At 40.0% G+C, this 18,819-nt stretch overlaps 1 protein-coding gene and 1 pseudogene across 1 annotated transcript; one reads left to right on the top strand and one right to left on the bottom strand.

The window, feature by feature from the left end:
* Positions 1-2,210: 2,210 nt before the first annotated feature.
* LOC143933692 (fish-egg lectin-like) lies at positions 2,211-10,982 on the bottom strand. Its single transcript, XM_077456677.1, has 4 exons — positions 10,837-10,982; positions 5,213-5,440; positions 3,024-3,357; positions 2,211-2,602 (listed from the first exon to the last, which is right to left on the bottom strand). Exons 1-4 carry the CDS (start codon positions 10,889-10,891, stop codon positions 2,455-2,457), a joined length of 765 nt encoding a protein of 254 aa, XP_077312803.1. The 5' UTR covers positions 10,892-10,982; the 3' UTR covers positions 2,211-2,454.
* Positions 10,983-13,816: 2,834 nt separating this feature from the next.
* On the top strand, positions 13,817-18,552 carry LOC143932924 (posterior protein-like; annotated as a pseudogene).
* Positions 18,553-18,819: the final 267 nt, after the last annotated feature.

The raw sequence follows: 18,819 nt of genomic DNA, 5'->3' as shown, positions 1-18,819 counted from the left end.
AAATTGTTCATTTATTTTTTATCTATCCAATTCTATAAACTCAGTTGATCAAATTGCTCATTGATAAGGTCTCTAAGAAAATGATCTAGAAAAAAAACTTTTTTTTTATATTTATAATTTTCGTTTTGTGTCTACCCATTTTGCGTGTATTTACACAAACATCTGCCATCTGGCTACACCCCTTGGGAAGGAACAATGCTGTAATTATCTGTGCTCACCGAAGGTGCGAGGTTAGGCCCGCCCTCCCTCTACTGGGTGGGGCTTATTTATAGTGTGTAGTTAGACAGATTTGACAGGTTGATAAAGAAGCTGAATTGCTTTGAAACGCGTCCCTGTTACTAGTGGTGTACTACAGGTGTTGTTTTTTTTTTTTGACTGTTCCTGGACTCCGGCGGCTCCTATTTTTTCACGCAGAGTCGGAATCTCCAGCAGCAGATTCTGACTCTGCACAGCTACATTCCCCCTCCTTGTCTTTCAGAGGCAACCCTTGAATTTCATACTCCTTTGTGCTTTACAGACCCAAACTTTTTTAATTGCCAGCAACCTTCATGCACCCATTTTAAGTAACTTCAGTCCAGACTGAGAACAGTTAATGTAATTTCTTAGTACAGTCAAACATGAACAATGCCCACATCCTAACCCAATCTACACCTATTTGGCTGCCCAGGCATACCTTTACAGGTGACAGTCAATAGCTGGTGTGTTCTAGGACCTTGCTGTCCTCCAGAACTCTGGTGCCTCCAATGGACTGCAATGTGCAGCAGCCCTACTGTATGTCTGCTCAGAGAGTCCTCAAAGCAGTTGGAGATCTTTTGGCTTGTCTCTGTCTTCTTCCTATGCAGCAGCTTTCTGTGAGCATAGCCCTTCCCCCTTTTATTTACAGCACAGTGGAAAGGTCACAGCTCAAAAAGACTGGAAACCGCAAAAACAAGTTTAACCCCTTCCTTCCTGCCTACATGATAAATGGGGAAGAGGAGACCGACAACATTTTTTCCTGCTTCATGTCAATAAATATCAATCGGAGAAAAAAAAGATATCAGATACTTCATCTTCTAAATGCTGAAATACAACTTGATTAAATTATTATGGAAACACCACAGCTCTCCAAATAAGCTCCCCAGAAAAAGATACAGTGGAAGCCTAGGAATGGGTATATAAAGTGTAGGACTGATGTGAACAAGTTTTGGGCTATATGGATTCATTTTACTACAGCTGTGGTCCACACGGGTGGGTCTTGAGAAGCACATTGCTCACTCTACAGGATGCACAATTTGATATTTGGTACTAACTTGGGGATGTGTGACGTCAGGAGAGTAGTTTTTCTAAGTTTTTACTTTTTCAATCTTTTGCCTATGTAAGGCTAAGTATATTTCTATTGACCGTGAGAGAGAGGAATTATTCTTGGCATGTTATGGTGTAATGGAATATATATGGTTGTATGCCCTTTTAGGCAGGTGCAGTCTATTTTCTCCACTGCAAGTGGTGCTCATCTGCAGCGGCAATGCAGGTGGAGGGGGAAGGCGAGAGGAACCTAGCTCCTCTATGGTTTCCTTGGTCATAGAGAGGCAGCACCCGATTTGGTGGCCATCTTGGGTCAGGCAGAGTCTATTTAAGACCCTGCCTGCCGGGTTTGGCACACATTTTGCGTGTGGCTAGAGTGAGGACAGATCACCTGTCTGACAGGGACAGTGATTAGCATCAGGGAAAGGTTCCTGAAGAGTAAAGAAAGTGCAGGGATATAAAATCCTACCTGGAAGCCTCCCCACTTGGGCACTGACCTGCCAGGCCACTGTTCGCCCCTCAGGACAGCCACTTTCGGCACACCTGAAACCTTCTGCTACTTACATCCTGTAAGTGTTCCCGGTCGAGTGCATTCCCGCCAGGCTTGCGTTTTGCCAAACTTCAATTTCAATATAGATCTGCTTTCTGTAACTGGACTTGGAGTGTATTCTGCTTCTGCACCATGTTGCACCAATCCACACAGTTAAGCAATTTATGTACTGTATGCTGGAGTATCTTTTTCTTGTTCAATGCTTAACTCAATAAATACAGATTTTTGAAAAAAACTATTATTATACATTTTTTCCTTCCCCCGGTCTGTAACTGGACAGTGAAAAAGACTTGACTGTGGCAATTCTATATTGTTATATTCAGACAAAGTGAGATAAGTTTATTTAACAATATTTTTCTGGTATAAACAAAGAAAACAATTGCGTGCAACAAAGTTTATTTGCTCTGAAACATTTTTGGAATGAGACACAAATGTGCAATGGACAAGAAGTCCTAGCTAGCACTAGAAGCATTTAGTAGTAATGGAAAACATTAGAGAAATACAAGAATACCCAAACACCAAATGAAAGGGATGGATAGAAGGAGAAAGCAGTCTATGTATTAACCTCGGCACAGATCACGCAATATATTGCTCGGCTTGGTCTTGTGTTATGGCCGTATCAGTTATTTATTGTCTGCACATCGATAGATGTCACCAGTTGTGCTGAGAATCCAAACATATCCGTTGTCATAAGTGACGTGTTTGAAAGTGGCGCACAAGTCTAGCTGGGTCCAGGATGTTCCAATTGGGGTGCAGGCATTGATTCCATCCCTGAAAGAAAAATCTCTCAGTTATAGAACATAAAAAAATAATATTAAATATAGCCTTTTCCTCTAAAGAAAAATGTATGGCATACCAGCCAACTTAGCAACTCAGAAAGCTATGAGATTTACTAGAATACATTTTACAGACCAAATGGTCACAATGTAAAAAACAAAACATGGTCACTGGAGATATCATTGAATGCATATGTTGAGAATTCAAAAAGTACAATCTCAGTTTAATATAGGAAGCAAGAAGTCGCAGACCCGCTAACACCAAATGAGCATACACAGTGGTTGCTAAATGATAAGTAGTAAACTTGTCCAATTGGTATATCCTCAACATTTACCATTAACACTTTACCAAAGTAACATTTTTTTTAAGTATTGCCTTAATGATCTTGAATACATAGATTAAAAAAAAAAAATACCTTCGGAACACGTTGCCTGCTGCGTTGACACCATACACAGAACCATCGGTGCCAACCTCTACCATTACCAGATTGCCTCCAACCTGCTGCCATTGGGTTCCCTGGCAGGCTGTTGGGTTGACATTGTGGCGGACGTAAATATTGTTTACACTGTTCACTCCCCAGCAGCCCATTGGCCCACAGCTGTAATATTTCAGATCCTCCTGCAGTTGGGTCCAGGATACAGAAGAAGATCTTGAAACTGTGCAACTCTGTCTCAAGCAGAAGATGTTGTCCTGTGCATTCACTCCACCCAAGAACTTATCACCTCCAGCATCCACCTGCTTCAAGAGCCCTGTTGTAGAAACACGAAATACAAAATTGGTCCATTAAATTAAATGTAATAACAGAGAAAGGATTAAACAATTGTTAAATAGGATTAAAACCCTCCTATGTAGTGACTGCATGGCTGCATCGCAATCTTGCTTATAGCATAGTTGCTAAGTGTTCTTCTTTGCAGGCCAGTCTTCTAGTTCACAAGATGAATGGCGTCCCCTCAAATCCAATAGAGACAGCCGGGCAGAAGTTTTTTCCTTCTCCCAGATAAGTTTCCTTTCATTCTATCGAAGAATGTTATATCTATGTTACAGTATATATCATATCAAGTATTGACTTTTGAAACACCATGTGTTCCAATTGTGGAATCGACTCCCTCAAGAGCTGGTTCTGGCCTGCTCAGTCGATTTATTTTAAAAAGTCCTGGATTCTTTCCTAAATGTACATAACATAACTGGATACCAACATTTATAGGTAAAGTTGATCCAGGGAATGTCCGATTGCCTCTCGGGGGACCAGGAAGCATTTTTTGACACTGCTGATTTTTTATTTTTTTATTTTATTGGTTGAACTAGATGGACTTGTGTCTTTTTTCAACCTGCCTAACTATGTAACAATATAGACTGAATGTGGGCGCAAACAGAATGGTTTTCACAGAGATGGACCATTGTAATTGATTATGGCACTGGAGATTCTGATTTCCTCAGTAGGGTGAGCTGTAGCTCAAAGCAGAACTTTGACCGTTTACAAAAAAATTTTAAAAAGTGTACTTAACTCCTCATTATAAGTACATCTGCAAAGTCACACAAATACCTGATCAATACATAGAACCAAATGGTATGTCGAGTGACTGGGACACAAAACCAGAAAACCACATTAAGAATTACATTTTTTTTTTTTTTAATAAAGTGACAAATAAAATATTACATCCCAGCTTTACTTACTAATGTACTCAGTATGTCAGATTTAGTTCAGAAATACTTTTAATGACAATATATCCATCCTCCTCTTGAGGGAGACACATACAGGGGGTCCCCTACTTACAAACATCTGACTTACAAATGACTCCTACTTACAAACGGAGGGAGATAACAGGAAGTAAGAGGAAATCTACCCCTAGGAAGGGAAATTCTCTCCTGTAAGCGTTAATATGGGAAAAAGGTGTCTCCGCTGATGCTTTATCACCAATCCTTGTTTCCCTAACAGCCCACAATTTTCAAAATCCAATCATCATTGGGACAGAAAGTGAGGTGAAATCTTCTCTACAGGGGGACAGACAGCTAAACAAATGTTACAGGGGTGATAACCCTTCCCTATGTTATCCAAAAAGCTTAAAAATAGATTTTTTGGCTGGAGCTACACTTAAAAAATTTACCTGTTCCGACTTACACACAGATTCAACTTAAGAACAAACCTACAGTCCCAATCTCGTTTGTAGCCCGGGGACCCCCTGTAATATAATAATATATTTGCAAAAGAAATGCCCAAACTACTGATGCATTTCGAGACTTTCTCTTTCTCGGGGGCAGACTATTGGATATTTACTGTGCAATAGTTAGAAACCATATAATGAGAAAAAGATGGCCTGAAATCAGAGAGTTAAAACCATGGTAACTTAAGTGTTGAGAACTGGTTCGTTACATGGATGATGGAGGAACCCAGCCAGACTAATGCAGAGATCCCATTAGGGGCACTTTAACATGATTACTCTATATGTTTGACCGCCACCAGCCAAAAGGGAAAGCAGCAGCGTCAATTATAATTGGATTGTTTCTATAGACTCTTATACAGGTCATTTGGTTGCGTCAATGTATAATTTTCTTCATATACTATTCTTATCTGGTGTAATTTATCAGAGATTTTTATTTTTTTACCTGATACAGACATCCATTCATTGTCCTGGATCTTATAGATGTTGTTGGCTCTGTTCACTCCCCAAACTCCAGCAGGTCCAACAGAAACATGGATGAGCTTTCCAGGAATGTTCTTCCAGTTATTTTCCACCCAGCGGAAAATGTCATCATTATCGTTCACACCATACACTTCACCAGCGCCGGCATCAATCTGTCTCAGTTTTCCTGGGATTAATGTACACTGAAAATCTGAATTCAAGAAAAATCATGAAAACAATATATATATATATATATATATATATATATATATATATATATATATATACATTTTCTAATTCATTCATTATCATTCCACTTCTGTATCAACAAGATTATCACAAACGAATTAAATGAATTCCACAATCTTATTTAAGTCCAAGCATTACAGTTGGACTTAACTGAAAGTAACACATAAACACCAAACACAAAATTGAGCACAAAATAGAACAAGGTGGAAACAGCAAAATAGAAATAACAAAGAAGAAAGAAGGTAAAAAAGGGGGAGGGATATGCCTGTATATCAAAAATAATGTACAAGTGAATGTGAGAGATGATGTCACTAAGGGAGCAAGGGAAGGGGTAGAGCTACAAAGGGAGGAAGGAGACTAAGGGCAAAGTAATACTGAAAGTATGCTATAGACCCCTAACCAGAGGGAGGAGGCAGAGGCGGACCTCCAATCACAATTTAGATTGGCGGCAAGAATGGGAAGTGTCATTATAATGGGGGATATTCATTATCCAGACATAGACTGGGTGGAAGGAACCACACATTCAACTAATGCCGCGTACACACGGTCAAACTGTTTGACGTACTTAGTCCGTTGAAACACATTTCAGCGGACAATCCGCTCGTGTGTGGGCTTCAGCTGACTTTTTCAGCGCGCAGTCCGGAGTACTAAGAATTTCGGTTTTTCCAAAAATCTGTCCGTCGTACTTTGGTTTCAGTGGACAATACGGTCGTCAGTATGCTAGTTCGACGGACTAAGAATGGCGCATGCCCAAAAAGGATTTACACGGCGTATGCGCTGTACACGTCATCGCGCAAGCTTTCGACGGACTGTTTGTGTATCCGTGTGTGGTCAAGTCTGTTCAGTGGAAACTACGATGGATTGTCCGTCGGATTGTATGACGGACTAAGTACGCCATACAATCCGCTCGTGTGTACGCGGCATAAGGCTCACCGGTTTCTAAATGTCTTGCAGAACAATTTCATGAATCAGATGGTAAATGCACCAACTATAAATAAAGCATTACTAGACCTACTGATTAGCAATAATACAGACCTGATCACAGATGTGGAAATACGGGGCAATTTAGCAAACAGCGATCGCAGGTCAATTTGTTTTAGCATAAAGCACACCAATAGGAAACATAAGGGGAATACAAAGACACTGAATTTCAAAAGAGCCAATTTCACTAAACTATAATTCTTGCTAGAAGATAATAATTGGGAGAAAATCTAAGGAACAGAGAACACAGAGGAAAAATGGGTAAGCTTTAAGAGCATTTTAACCGGTTCCCGACCAGCGCACGACGATGTACGTCGACAGAATGGCACGGGCAGGCATATTGGCGTACAGGTACGTCCAATCTTCAATACCGCCCTGCCATCGGTGGCGCGCTCCCGCGCTGGTCGGGACCCCATGAGTCTTGACCCCTCGTGAGGACTCGATCGCCGCGGGCATCCCCGCGATCGTCTCACGGGACGGCTGAATGGAGGAAATGCCGTGTAAACAGCATTTCTCCATTCTGCCTAGCAACTAGTGACGCTGATCTCTGCTCCATGTGATTGGAGCAGAGATCAGTGTTCACTAAATGAAAGCCCAACCCCCCCACAGTTAGTAACACACCCCTAGGAACACTTAACCCCTACACTGCCACCCACTGGTTAACCCCTTCACTGCCAGTGTCATTTACACAGGAATCAGTTCTTTTATATAGCAGTGATTACTGTATAAATGACAATGGTCCCAAAAATGTGTCAAAAATGTCCGATGGGTCCCCCACAATGTCGCAGTCACAATAAAAATCGCTGATCGCCGCCATTACTAGTAAAAAAACAAATAATAAAAAATTATTAATAAAAATGCTATAAAACTATCCCTATTTTGTAAACGCTATAACTTTTGCGCAAACCAATCAATAATCGCTTATTGCATTTTTTTTTACCAAAAATATGTAGAAGAATACGTATCGGCCTAAACTGAGGGAAAAAAAATGTTTTTTTATATATTTTTGGGGGATATTTATTATAACAAAAAGTAAAAAATAATGAATTTTTTTCAAAATTGTCGCTCTATTTTTGTTTATAGCGCAAAAAATAAAAACCGCCGGGGTGATCAAATACCACCAAAAGAAAGCTCTATTTGTGGGAAAAAAAGGACGTCAATTTTGTTTGGGAGCCAAGTCGCACGACCGCGCAATTGTCAGTTAAAGCGACGCAGTGCCGAATCGCAAAAAGTGGTCTGGTCTTTGACCAGCAAAATGGTCCGGTCTGTAAGTGGTTAAATAAGGGCATTAGCCAATGCATCCCAATAGGAAATACATTTAAAAAAGCTAATAAAAGTCCTGGGTGGCATAAAAATGCATATAAAAGCAAAGGAGAAAGCCTTCATTCCAACTTTACAAAGAATGCAACAAGAAATGTAAAGGTGCATTCAGGGCGGCTAAGATAGAGCATTAAAGGCACGTAGTGGAGGAGAGTAAAAAAAATCCCTAGAAATTCTTTAAGTACATAAATGGTAAGAAAGGGAGGTCAGATGATATTGGTCAGATAAAGAATGATGAATGATGAAGGGAATCTGGTTACTAAGGATGGAGAGATGGCAAAGGTACTGCATTTATTCTTATCCTCAGTCTTCACAAGGGAATTATGGGGCTTAAGTAACCAAAACCAGATAGCATTCACCCGAGGGTCCTTAAGGAACTGTCAAGTAATTGCCAGACCATTCTTCCTAATTTTTACGAACAGTCTACTGACTGGAATGGTACCAGCTTGGAGAAAAGCCAATGTAGCACCAATATTTAAAAAAGGGCCAAGATACATCCCTGGGAATTACAGACCAGTTAGCCTAACATCAATTGTATGCAAGCTCTTGGAGGGGATGATAAGGGACTATATACAAGATTTTAGTAATGGCAACGGTATCATTAGCAGTAATCAGCATGAATAATCGTTCTTGCCAAACCAATCTATTAACCTTCCTTGAGGAGGTGAGCTGCCATCTAGATAAAGGAAGGCCCGTAGACGTGGTGCATCTGGATTTTGCAAAAGCATTTGATACAGTTCCCCATAAACGTTTACTGTACATAGTAAGGTCCATTGACATGGACCATAGGATGAGTGCATGGATTAAAAACTGGCTACAGTGGCGAGTTCAGAGGGTGGTGATAAATGGGGAGTACTTGGAATGGGCTGGGGTGGAAAGTGGGGTCCTCCAGGGTTCTGTCCTGGGACCAATCTTATTTAATTTATTCATAAACGACCTGGAGGATGGGATAAACAGCTCAATCTCTGTATTTGCAGACGATACTAAGCTAAGCAGGGAAATAACATCTCTGCAGGATGTGGAAACCTTACAAGAAGATCTGCACAAATTAATGGAGTGGGCAACTACATGGCAAATGGGAGTTTAATGTAGAAAAATGTAAAATAATTAATTTGGGTTGCATAAATATGAATGCAATCTACTCACTAGGGGGAGAACCTCTGGGGGAATCTAGGATGGAAAAGGACCCAGGGGTCCTAGTAGACGACAGGCTCAGCAATGGCATGCATTACTCTGGTCCATCCACACCTGGAGTATGCTGTCCAGTTCTGGGCATCGGTCCTCAGGAAGTATGTGCTGGAACTGGAGAGAGTCCAGAGAAGGGCAACAAAACTAATAAAGGAACTGGAGGACCTTAGTTATGAGGAAAGGTTACGAGCACTGAACTTGTTTTCTCTGGAGAGGAGACTCTTGAGAGGGGATATGATTTCAATGTACAAATACCGTACTGGTGACCCTACAATGGGGATAATGCTTTTCCGCAAAAGGAAATTTAATAAGACACATGGCCATTCACTAAAATGAGAAGAAAATCGATTTAACCTTAAACTGCGTAGAGGTCTCTTTACTTACACATCGTCCTCTGTGTGTTTCTCCCTGTGCTCCTCCGGTTTCCCCCATGTCCTCCTCCGTGCGTTCCTCCCTGTGCTCCTCCAGTTCCCCTGGTTCCTCCTCTATGCGCTCCTCAGGTTCCCCCCTGTCCTCCTCCATGCGCTTCTCCCTTTGTTCCTCAGGTTCTGCCCATGTCCTCCTCTGGTCCCCCTCTGTGCTCCTCTGCCATCCCCTGTCCCAGATCTGTCAGGATGGAGAGTGGAGCATGGAGCTGGTATATACTTCATTTACCGACTCCTTCCTTTCTTGAATGGACAGCGGACATTCATCTACAGTGTAGCTGAGGCTGCAGTGAAAGGAACTGGGGAATCTGTGTCCTCAGTCCCTTTCCCTGTCTCAAAGGGGAGATGTTAGAGGGGAGATTTCACCAAAGGCCCTCCCCCCTCAACAGGGTTGATTAAAAATATTAAAAAAGGGTAACATTGTAATAAATAAATAAATTGTACAAATAATAAAAAATAAAATAAAAATAAAAACACATATACCGTCCACTTCCCCCTCACCCCCCCCCCCCCACAAAAAAATAAGAAATCATTATATATATATATATATATATATATATATATATATATATATATATATATATATATGTATATATATATATATATATATATAGTGTAAAAAAAAATAATTAAATAAATAAATTGTAAAAAATAAAATTGTAAAAAAAAACAAAGAAACTAAACATAAAAAACTACTGATACATAACATTAAAAAAAAGTTGAATCAGTGCAACACTAAATTGTATATATATTAAATTCTTTCCAAAGGTTTCCCATGTTTGAGTTTAGAGATTGTCTGCTGTCATTTCCGCTTTTCTTTCCTCTTTTCTTCCCTCCTTTCTTTACTTATTTATTCTTTTCTTTACTTCTTTCCACCCTTCTTTACTTCTTTCCTCCTTTCTTTACTTCTTTCCTCACTTCTTTCCCTCTATTCTTTACTTCTTTCCTTTTTTCTTTCCTCTTTTTTTTAATTCTTTCCTTTTTTCTTTCCTCCTTTCTTTACTGCTTTCCTCCTTTTTCTTTTACTTCTTTCTTCCACTTCTTTCTTCAATTCTTTCCTCCTTTCTTCACTTCTTTCCTCCTTTCTTTCTCTCTTTCTTTCTATCATCCTTTCATTCTTTCTTTATTTCTTACTCTTTCTCTTCTTGTTTCTTTCTTTTTTTTCCCGCTCTTTCTTTTTTTTTCTTGCTCTTTCCCTTTTTTTCCTTTATTTCTCTCTCTCAATGCAATGTTCAATAACAATGTAAAAAGCAGTGATGTACAGCAACCCAATGCAATTACTTAAATTAGCCTGTCCATTCCAAGCTGCCAAATACTGAATTCTGATTGGCTTTAAATAAATGACTGTAGACCACCACTGTGACTACTGTAGTATAAAATATTGAGCAATAATGTCTAACCTCCCTATTATGTGGAATATGATAGGAAGAGAGAGAGGTCTTACCTGCAGAGACAGAGATGCCAGTGCACAGCAGGAGGAGGCTCACAACAAACAACATCTTGGCAGGTGAGGATGGAGGTGGCAGGTATAGAGAGCTGGTAGACTTTGCTCTTTATATATGGTGCCTGGACTCCACCTATTATGGGGATCTGGTCCACCATTGGCAAGCAGAAGGAATTTAATAAAACAAAGATCATTCAGTAAGTATTTTCTTATGGTGTAAATATATATATATATATATATATATATATATATATATATATATATATATATTAAAAAAAATATATATATATATATATATATATATTTATATAAAATATTACGCAATGTTATTACGTAAATATAAAAGATCTCAATGCGATAATAAATTTGTAATTGTAATTTCATACATGGGCACAAAACAGGATATATTTGTATTAATATATATGTTTGCCATTCAGCCTTTTCTTATGTGTTTTTCCCACCTTTAGGCTTAAGGAGGCTTACAGTATGTAAAGATACTTAGATAATCATTCTGCCATAAAGGTCTGAATTTACGGACCCCAATCCCTCTGCCTCTTTCTCTTCCACATCTGGGAGGAATAGGAACATGCAAAAAAAGTTAAAAGTAAAGGTTGTACTGTGCTTCATAAAGTTAAAATATATAAAGTAGACCCAACATTACATGTATTGCTCATGTTAGAAGCATGCTTACTGAATAATGGGTAGATACTGTATAACCCTTTCAGGTATTCATTACCTTTCACAGTGATCACTGTTCTCCGTCTTCATCTGGTTTTAATTTCAGAATGACGGCACCATTTTTGTTCAGGTATCATCCCCATCCAGGGTCAGCATCTACTTCCTAGGCTGAAAGCATGAGACTTGATACACTCATGTAAATCCTGGAACCTGTGCAGTTCTTGACTGTGTTTTTTTCTTAAAGAAATGACATCTTATTAGACATGATTTATAACAGAAAGTAGGAAATATCTTTTTTTTTTCATTTATATAATTAAAAAATAAAAATCAAAGCTATATTTGTGTCAAAAAATGATATCAATTTAATTTGTGTACAGTGTTGCATGACAATTGCCAGTTAAAGTAGCGCAGTGATGAATAGCAAAAAATTCTCTGGGGTTAAAACTATCCCAAACGCAAGTGGTTAATAGGAGTAGGCTAGAAATAATTGAAATTTAATCTGGAAGTTCATTTGTGATTTTACGTTTTTTTTTTGTTTCCTACATTTTTATTGAGTGAACATAAAAACATCATATAACATTCCATTGTAACATTTGAATGCATTAAGGTACAGTAAGGCCGCATACACACGCGGGGACTGTTCGCTCAACTTTGTCCGTCAAACAGTTTCAGCGGACAGTCCGCTCAAAATTAGCATGGACGGACTTGCCCACACACGACGAACGAACAGTCCGCTGAAACCGTACGCGATGACGTGAACGGCACGTACGACGGGACGAAAAATACGACGTCCTATACACTGCAATGCAAACTTCGGCGTGTAAATCCTTTCTGAGCATGCGCGGAACTTAGTTTGACGAACAAGCCTACACACGAGGGGACTGTTCGCTGAAACAGAGTTTCAGCGGACAGTTTTTCGGAATTTCCGAAAAACTTTGTTCAGCAGACTGTCCGCTGAAACTGTCCGCTGAAGCCCCACACACGAGCGGACTGTCCGCCGAAACCCTGTTCAGCGGACAAAGTTGAGCGAACAGTCCCCGCGTGTGTACGCGGCCTAAGAAAGAGCATCATTCTGTATCTGAAAGGCATATTCAAGTAGTAATTGAGAGGCATTCAATACATTTCAGGAAAGTACATTCTATGTTGTTCATCAATGTTTTAAACAAAAGTCGTTTTTTACTGTAACTTATAGGTGAGAAAGTTGTATTGTTTTGACATTCGTAGTGTGATTTTATTAAACGCCATTTTACGACTATTTTTAAATAATAAGAAAAAAAAAGGGGGGGGGGTACATTAACTGCTTCATAGGCAGAGGAGGATTTGAAATTAATCCAGTTATACCATGTGGAAGTAAATTTAGATTTTTTTTCCTGTGAGATGCTAATGAGTTCTTCCAATATTTCTATGTTATTGGTTCTGCGGAACCATTCCTTTTTGGAAGCATGGTATACAGTGTCTCGCTGCGTTGATCATGAACATGGATAAGGATTTGAGGTATTGTTTCTTGGGAATGCCGGTATGATGTAGGAGATATTACGTTGCAGTAAAGTGCAGATTTTCAGATGTGATTAAAGAGATGGTGTCATGGACCATCTTCCAGAAGTCCTGGACCATGGAGCACAACCACCATATGTGCAGCATTCATTCCTCCTCTTTTTCATATCTCCAGCATCTATTTGATGTCTGGGGTGAGAATTTATTTAATTAAAGGGTGTTCTGTACCATCTTGTGAGAATTTTGTACCCACATTCCAGAGTCTCTACGTTTAAAAATGCTTTATGAGCATATATGTATATGGTTTCCCATTCAGTATTTGTTAAATTGATATTAAGGTCTTGTTCCCATGCTTGGCATGACGTACTGGAGAAATAATTTTTTTCTTCAAAGAGGGAAATCTATAGAATTGATATGAGATGTCTCTTTTTTTTCAAAGGTATTCTAGACTCATAGTGGGTCTTATCCATGCCTGGGATGCTTCAATTCTAGTTAAATAATGTTTATTTTGCATATAATTCCATTTTGGGATTGAGTTCAGATTAAGTTTATTGCTTAGTTCATCTCTGGATAAAAGGGTACTCCTTTTAAAGAAGTGTTTGTATAAGACGTCTTAATGGGGCCAGATTTTGGAGAGAACGTTTTGTTCTAGGCCTGGGGGGAAGTTTGCGTTGGCTCTTATTGGTGTGAGGGAACTTAACCACTGTGTTGGGTTGTTGGTTTTTAAAAGATCCATGGAAGACCTCTAATGTAGGGCCTATTAGAGGATGTGATTTGATGGCAGGGGGATGGTGATTTGGATGTATCCATGGAGAGTTATCTGAGGATTGTAGGTGTTCCAATGTTACCCAGTCTTTGACTGATTAATGTATGTTCCAGTCTACTATTCTTGCTAAAAGAGATGCCTGATAATATTTGCGTCAATCAGGGAGTGCTATTCTTCTACTGAGCTTATGTAGAGTAAGTCTCGTGTATTTGATTCTGGGTGGTTTACTCCTCCATATGACAGTTGAATAGGCTTGTCGGAAAGAGGCAAAGAATGTTTCTGGTATTTGAATGAGGATGGTTTGCATAATGTATAAGGATCTGGGTAATATTGTAATTTTGATAAAGTAAGTGCTACCAAACCAGGAGACATTTAATGAATTCCAATATTTTAGGTCATTGTTTCTTTAAGGACATGGGTGAAGTTGCAATCGAATAGATCCAGTAGTTTGGTGGGAATTTGGATACCTAAATAGGTTATTGTATTTTTGGCCCGAGTAAAGTGACGCTGAGTCTGGGGGTAGTGTGATATTCATGGCGTTTGATTTAGAGTGGTTGATTTTTAAGTTTGATATAGATTGAAAGTGTTTTAAGTCTTGTAGGAGATTTGCAATTGACATATGTGGTTCAGAGAGAAACAATAACATACTGTCAGCATTGACTGTGTTCACAAATACAGGATTTGATTTACTAGAACCGGAGAGTGCAAAATCTGGAGTAGCTCTGCATAGAAACCAATCAGCTTCCAGGTTTTTTTTGTCAACACTTAAAGTAGAACTATAGGCTAACATTTTGGATAGAGTAAGGGAGGGTTTTTTCCTTCACTTTCTGTCCCATAGCTAAAACAGGAAGTGAGAGATGAACACATGAACTAGTGTCCCCATTGGAAGATTACCTCTCTATCACTTTTCTGGGGACAACCCAAAATTTGGGATTTTCTTTACTTTCACTTTTAATGATAATGGTAAACAGGACAAATTGAAAGGGTGAATCACCTTAGCGGGGGCACAGACAGCAATAAAAACTTTGATACAAAAAGGGTAAGCCAATTGCCCCATCTATAGCTGGCTATCACGGTAAGAAGCATTGGAAGGCTAACTACAGTTATAAACAAATCCAAGTATAAATCCAAGGAAAAAAAAACAAGCTTAACTTACTGATCAACCTACAGACAACTAAATAGGGTTTCCATCTGTCCAGGATTCATCCAGACAGTTCGGGTTTGGAATCATGCGTCTGGATTCCAGACTGCCTGAAACATGGACACATTATTTAGACTGGACTATGGCTTCCCAGCAGTTGTCTAAGTTGAAAGTGTCTGTTACACTCTTTCACACTGCCCAAAGCCAGCACTAACAATCCCCCCCAAACACACACAGACAGGAGAGAGGGCACGATCTGCACCTCTCCCTCCCACCCCTACCCCTCTATGTCTGCCCACACTCCAATCCCCAGCACTGTGCCTCAGAAAACGACATTTAAAATCCAGCAGCCTCAGATCACACAAAGGTAAATCTGAGTTCTCAGAGCACCCCTTACATCAGATTTCCCCTTTATACTAGGGGCCACAGTGTTTCCCCTTACATCAGAGTCATCTCCATACATCAGAGTACTTAGTGTTCCCCCTTAAATAAGGGTTCCCAGAGGATCCCTTATGTCAGAGGCCCCAGAGTTCTCCCTTACATCAGAGTCTGCAGCGTCCCCTCTTACAGTGAAGTTCATGAGTTCAGATGTAAAAAAGGAACTCTGTGGACTCTGATGTAAAGGGCGACTCTTGTTCTTAAGTTCACAAGATTATAAATGTTATTTAATAGCAAAATATGTATAGTTTATACTATAAAAATAATTGCTGTGTGCCACTAAAGTGTTTGGGTTTGACAAGGTGGAAACCCTACAAGTAAACTTTGTGCAGTATGCGTTAAAAGCAGGGGTTTAGTCTACACACATTTGCAAACGCATGCGTAAGCCACAGAGCCTCGTCAAGGCACCCTGGTATCTGTGGTACCTAACACTAACTTATAAGTGCCCCCACAGTGGAGGCACATACAAGTTAAGCTTGTTTTTTTTCCTTGGATTTATCCTTGGCCTTGTCCCCATCAACAAGGTGCTTTGGGGGGATACCCCAAAGCACCCTCCCCATGTTGAGGGCGTGTGGCCTGGTACGGTTCAGGAGGGGAGTGCTTTCTTGTCCCCCCCTCTTTTCCTGCGGCCTGCCAGGTTGCGTGCTCGGATGACGGTCTGGTATGGATTTTTGGGGGGACCCCAACGCCATTTTTTTAAAATTTTTAGCATAGAGTTCCCCTTAAAATCCATACCAGACCCTTCAGGTCTGATATGGATTTTGAGGGGGACCCCTACACTTAATATCCACAATAGACCTGAAGGGCCTGATATGGAATTTGGGGGGACCCACAGGCAATTTTTTTAAATTTTTGGTTTGGGGTTTCCCTTAATATTCACACCAGACCCAAAGGCCCGGTAATGGACCGGGTGGGGGATCCCATGCCGTTGTTTTCAATGACATTTATCTGTATTGCCGGGACCCGACAATTCATTATAGCCACTAGTAGTTTTAAACTACATTTTTTCCTTTAGAAATTTCATTTTGTGCAGGGACTGTTTTAAACACGGGAAAAATGCGCCACTTTACAGGCATACTATAGACACCCCCCAGGTACAAAATTTAAAGGAATATTACACTTTTATTGTTTCACTTTAAGCATTAATAAAATCACTGCTCCCGAAAAAAAAGTCAGTTTTTAAAACTTTTTGTTGCATTGATACATGTCCCCTGGGGCAGGACCCAGGTCCCCAAACACTTTTTTATGACAATAACTTGCATATTAACCCTTAAAATTAGCACTTTTGATTTTTCACATTCATGTCCCATAGACTTTAACGGTGTTCGCGCGTTCAAACAAATTTTTTGCCTGTTCAAAGTTCTGCTGCGATCCGAACTGGGAGGTGCTCGGCTCATCCCTAGTATACATATGTTAAAAAATATGTCTCTGCCAGTTATCATTCATGTGCAGATAAACCTCTTAAAAGTTTGTGTAATGTACTATTGTCTCAGTTTCAGCAACATAATAGCAGATTATTGGGTAAACAGCTAACAAGGAAAGTGAAAAAAGAGAAGTTGGCAAATGAAATTGCAGTGTTGCTCAGAATTAAATTTATATCTGAGCAAATGGGGGGGGGGGGGGGGGGAGTGGGAAGCAAAGAGGAGATGTCTTGAGGAGGACATGGAGAAAATTAGTGAAAACCTTCTAAAGGTTTCAACAGCCTCCAGTATTGAGATGGATGAATTGCGGGCTACCGCAGGCAATTTTACAGAAAGAAACAGTGAGCTACAAAAATGGCTTCAGAGGTGCAGCATGGACTGTGATATGAAGAGCAAACTTTTAGAGTCATTGTGAATAAAGTTGTCAGAGATGGAAGAGTTGGTTATGTCTTTAGTAAATGCAGACTCCCAGCTTCTTACTAAAGAGCAATGTATATTATCACTCAATGAGCACAAAGAAACATGTCAATTGGCCAATATTTGCACAGTCAGTGAGGGGAAGGGCCGTGATGAAAGCTATTGCACCTATAGCTTTGAATCAGCAATAACAATCCAAGAAAGACTTACTTTGTGCCAGATTCTGGGTGAATTTAATACCCTGGAATCACCAGTGAGTCTGTCCAATAAATTTAGTGCTTAAATTCCATTTGAGTAATGAGGATGTATGCTCTCCTCTAAAAGCATGGTTACCAGGACCTTTGGCAGGGCAGTTATCTGCAGGGGCGGACTCACAACTCATGGGGCCCCCGGGCAATAGGAGATTATGGGGCCCTCAGGCAATAGATTATGGGGCCATACAGTATATTAACACACACATACAGTATATACACACAGACACACACTATACACACACAGTATATACACACAGATTACACATACACACACTGAAAAGGTACTGGAGAGACTGGGCAGCTATAATCTTGGGATTTTTTTAAAAACATAGATTTTTACATACTGTCCCTGGTTTTATTGAGGTTGGAAATCCTGATGGGGCCCCTTAGTGGCATGGGGCCCTCGGGCAGTGCCCGAGAGCCCGAATGGTCAGTTTGCCCCTTGTTATCTGCACAAGTTAATGATAACTTAGCAGATGCAGAGGAAAGAGGAAAGAGTTACAGCATATTGTGGACAGTCATGATAGTGATATGAGTGATTTACAATAAATTCAATGTAGGAGAGGAGATGACCCAATATTGTTCTGCAGTGAGTATCTTACATTGTATATGAAAGTGTTTAACTGTCCTGACTTATTGGAGGATGATGCAAATTTCATACACTCAATGCCCAATAAGTGTTATGTAAGCTATCCCACTAGAATGGCTCTGAGGAATGCTAGGTCCTACCAAAATGTTGTCAATATCCTGCGAGACTTCTGTCAGGAGTCCAGTGATAGGGAGTATGGGTCAAAGGCAGATATATCCATAATAAGCAGATGTACGGGAAGGCAGAGAGAGTTCAAATGTTATAAATGGAATATACATGCATGGAGATTTTGTAAAACTTCTAACATTGCTAGCACGGAGCAAGAAAACCCAACAATACAGGTATCTGAAATGAAAACCCAGGACAGGGACAGCATAGCGCACTGGCCTGATATGAAAGATAGCAGCCAGGGCAGATCACACAGTGCTGAAGAAGAGATTCTAAATGGCAGCCCACACCCTAAAAACAGCCAGCAACAAGACTGGATGAACATTCCAAAAATTTGCTTCCTGGTCTAATCTACCATTCTGGCTGGTATGTAGATAGATGCAAATTGCATCGCCATTGGCAAAGTTTACCAATACCACCTGCTTAGTATAGGAAAATATGACAATTGTTCCCCTAGCAATACAATTAATGGGAAAAGACTTGGGGGACTTAAAAAGTCAATTGCTGTGATAATTGTGTGTAATAACTGTCTTCTTTTTCCAGGGACCATGGAAGAAGCTAAACTAGTTTGGATACTAATGTTTGTGTTTTGTTTGCAGGTCCTTCAAAGTGATGAA

The sequence above is a fragment of the Lithobates pipiens genome, unplaced genomic scaffold, assembly GCF_037356315.1.
Source record: "Lithobates pipiens isolate NorthernLeopardFrog02 unplaced genomic scaffold, aLitPip1_a1.2 Scaffold_27, whole genome shotgun sequence".
Lineage (NCBI taxonomy): Eukaryota > Metazoa > Chordata > Amphibia > Anura > Ranidae > Lithobates > Lithobates pipiens.
Note: the sequence above shows the minus strand (reverse complement) of the source record. Positions and strands in the feature narration are given on the sequence as shown.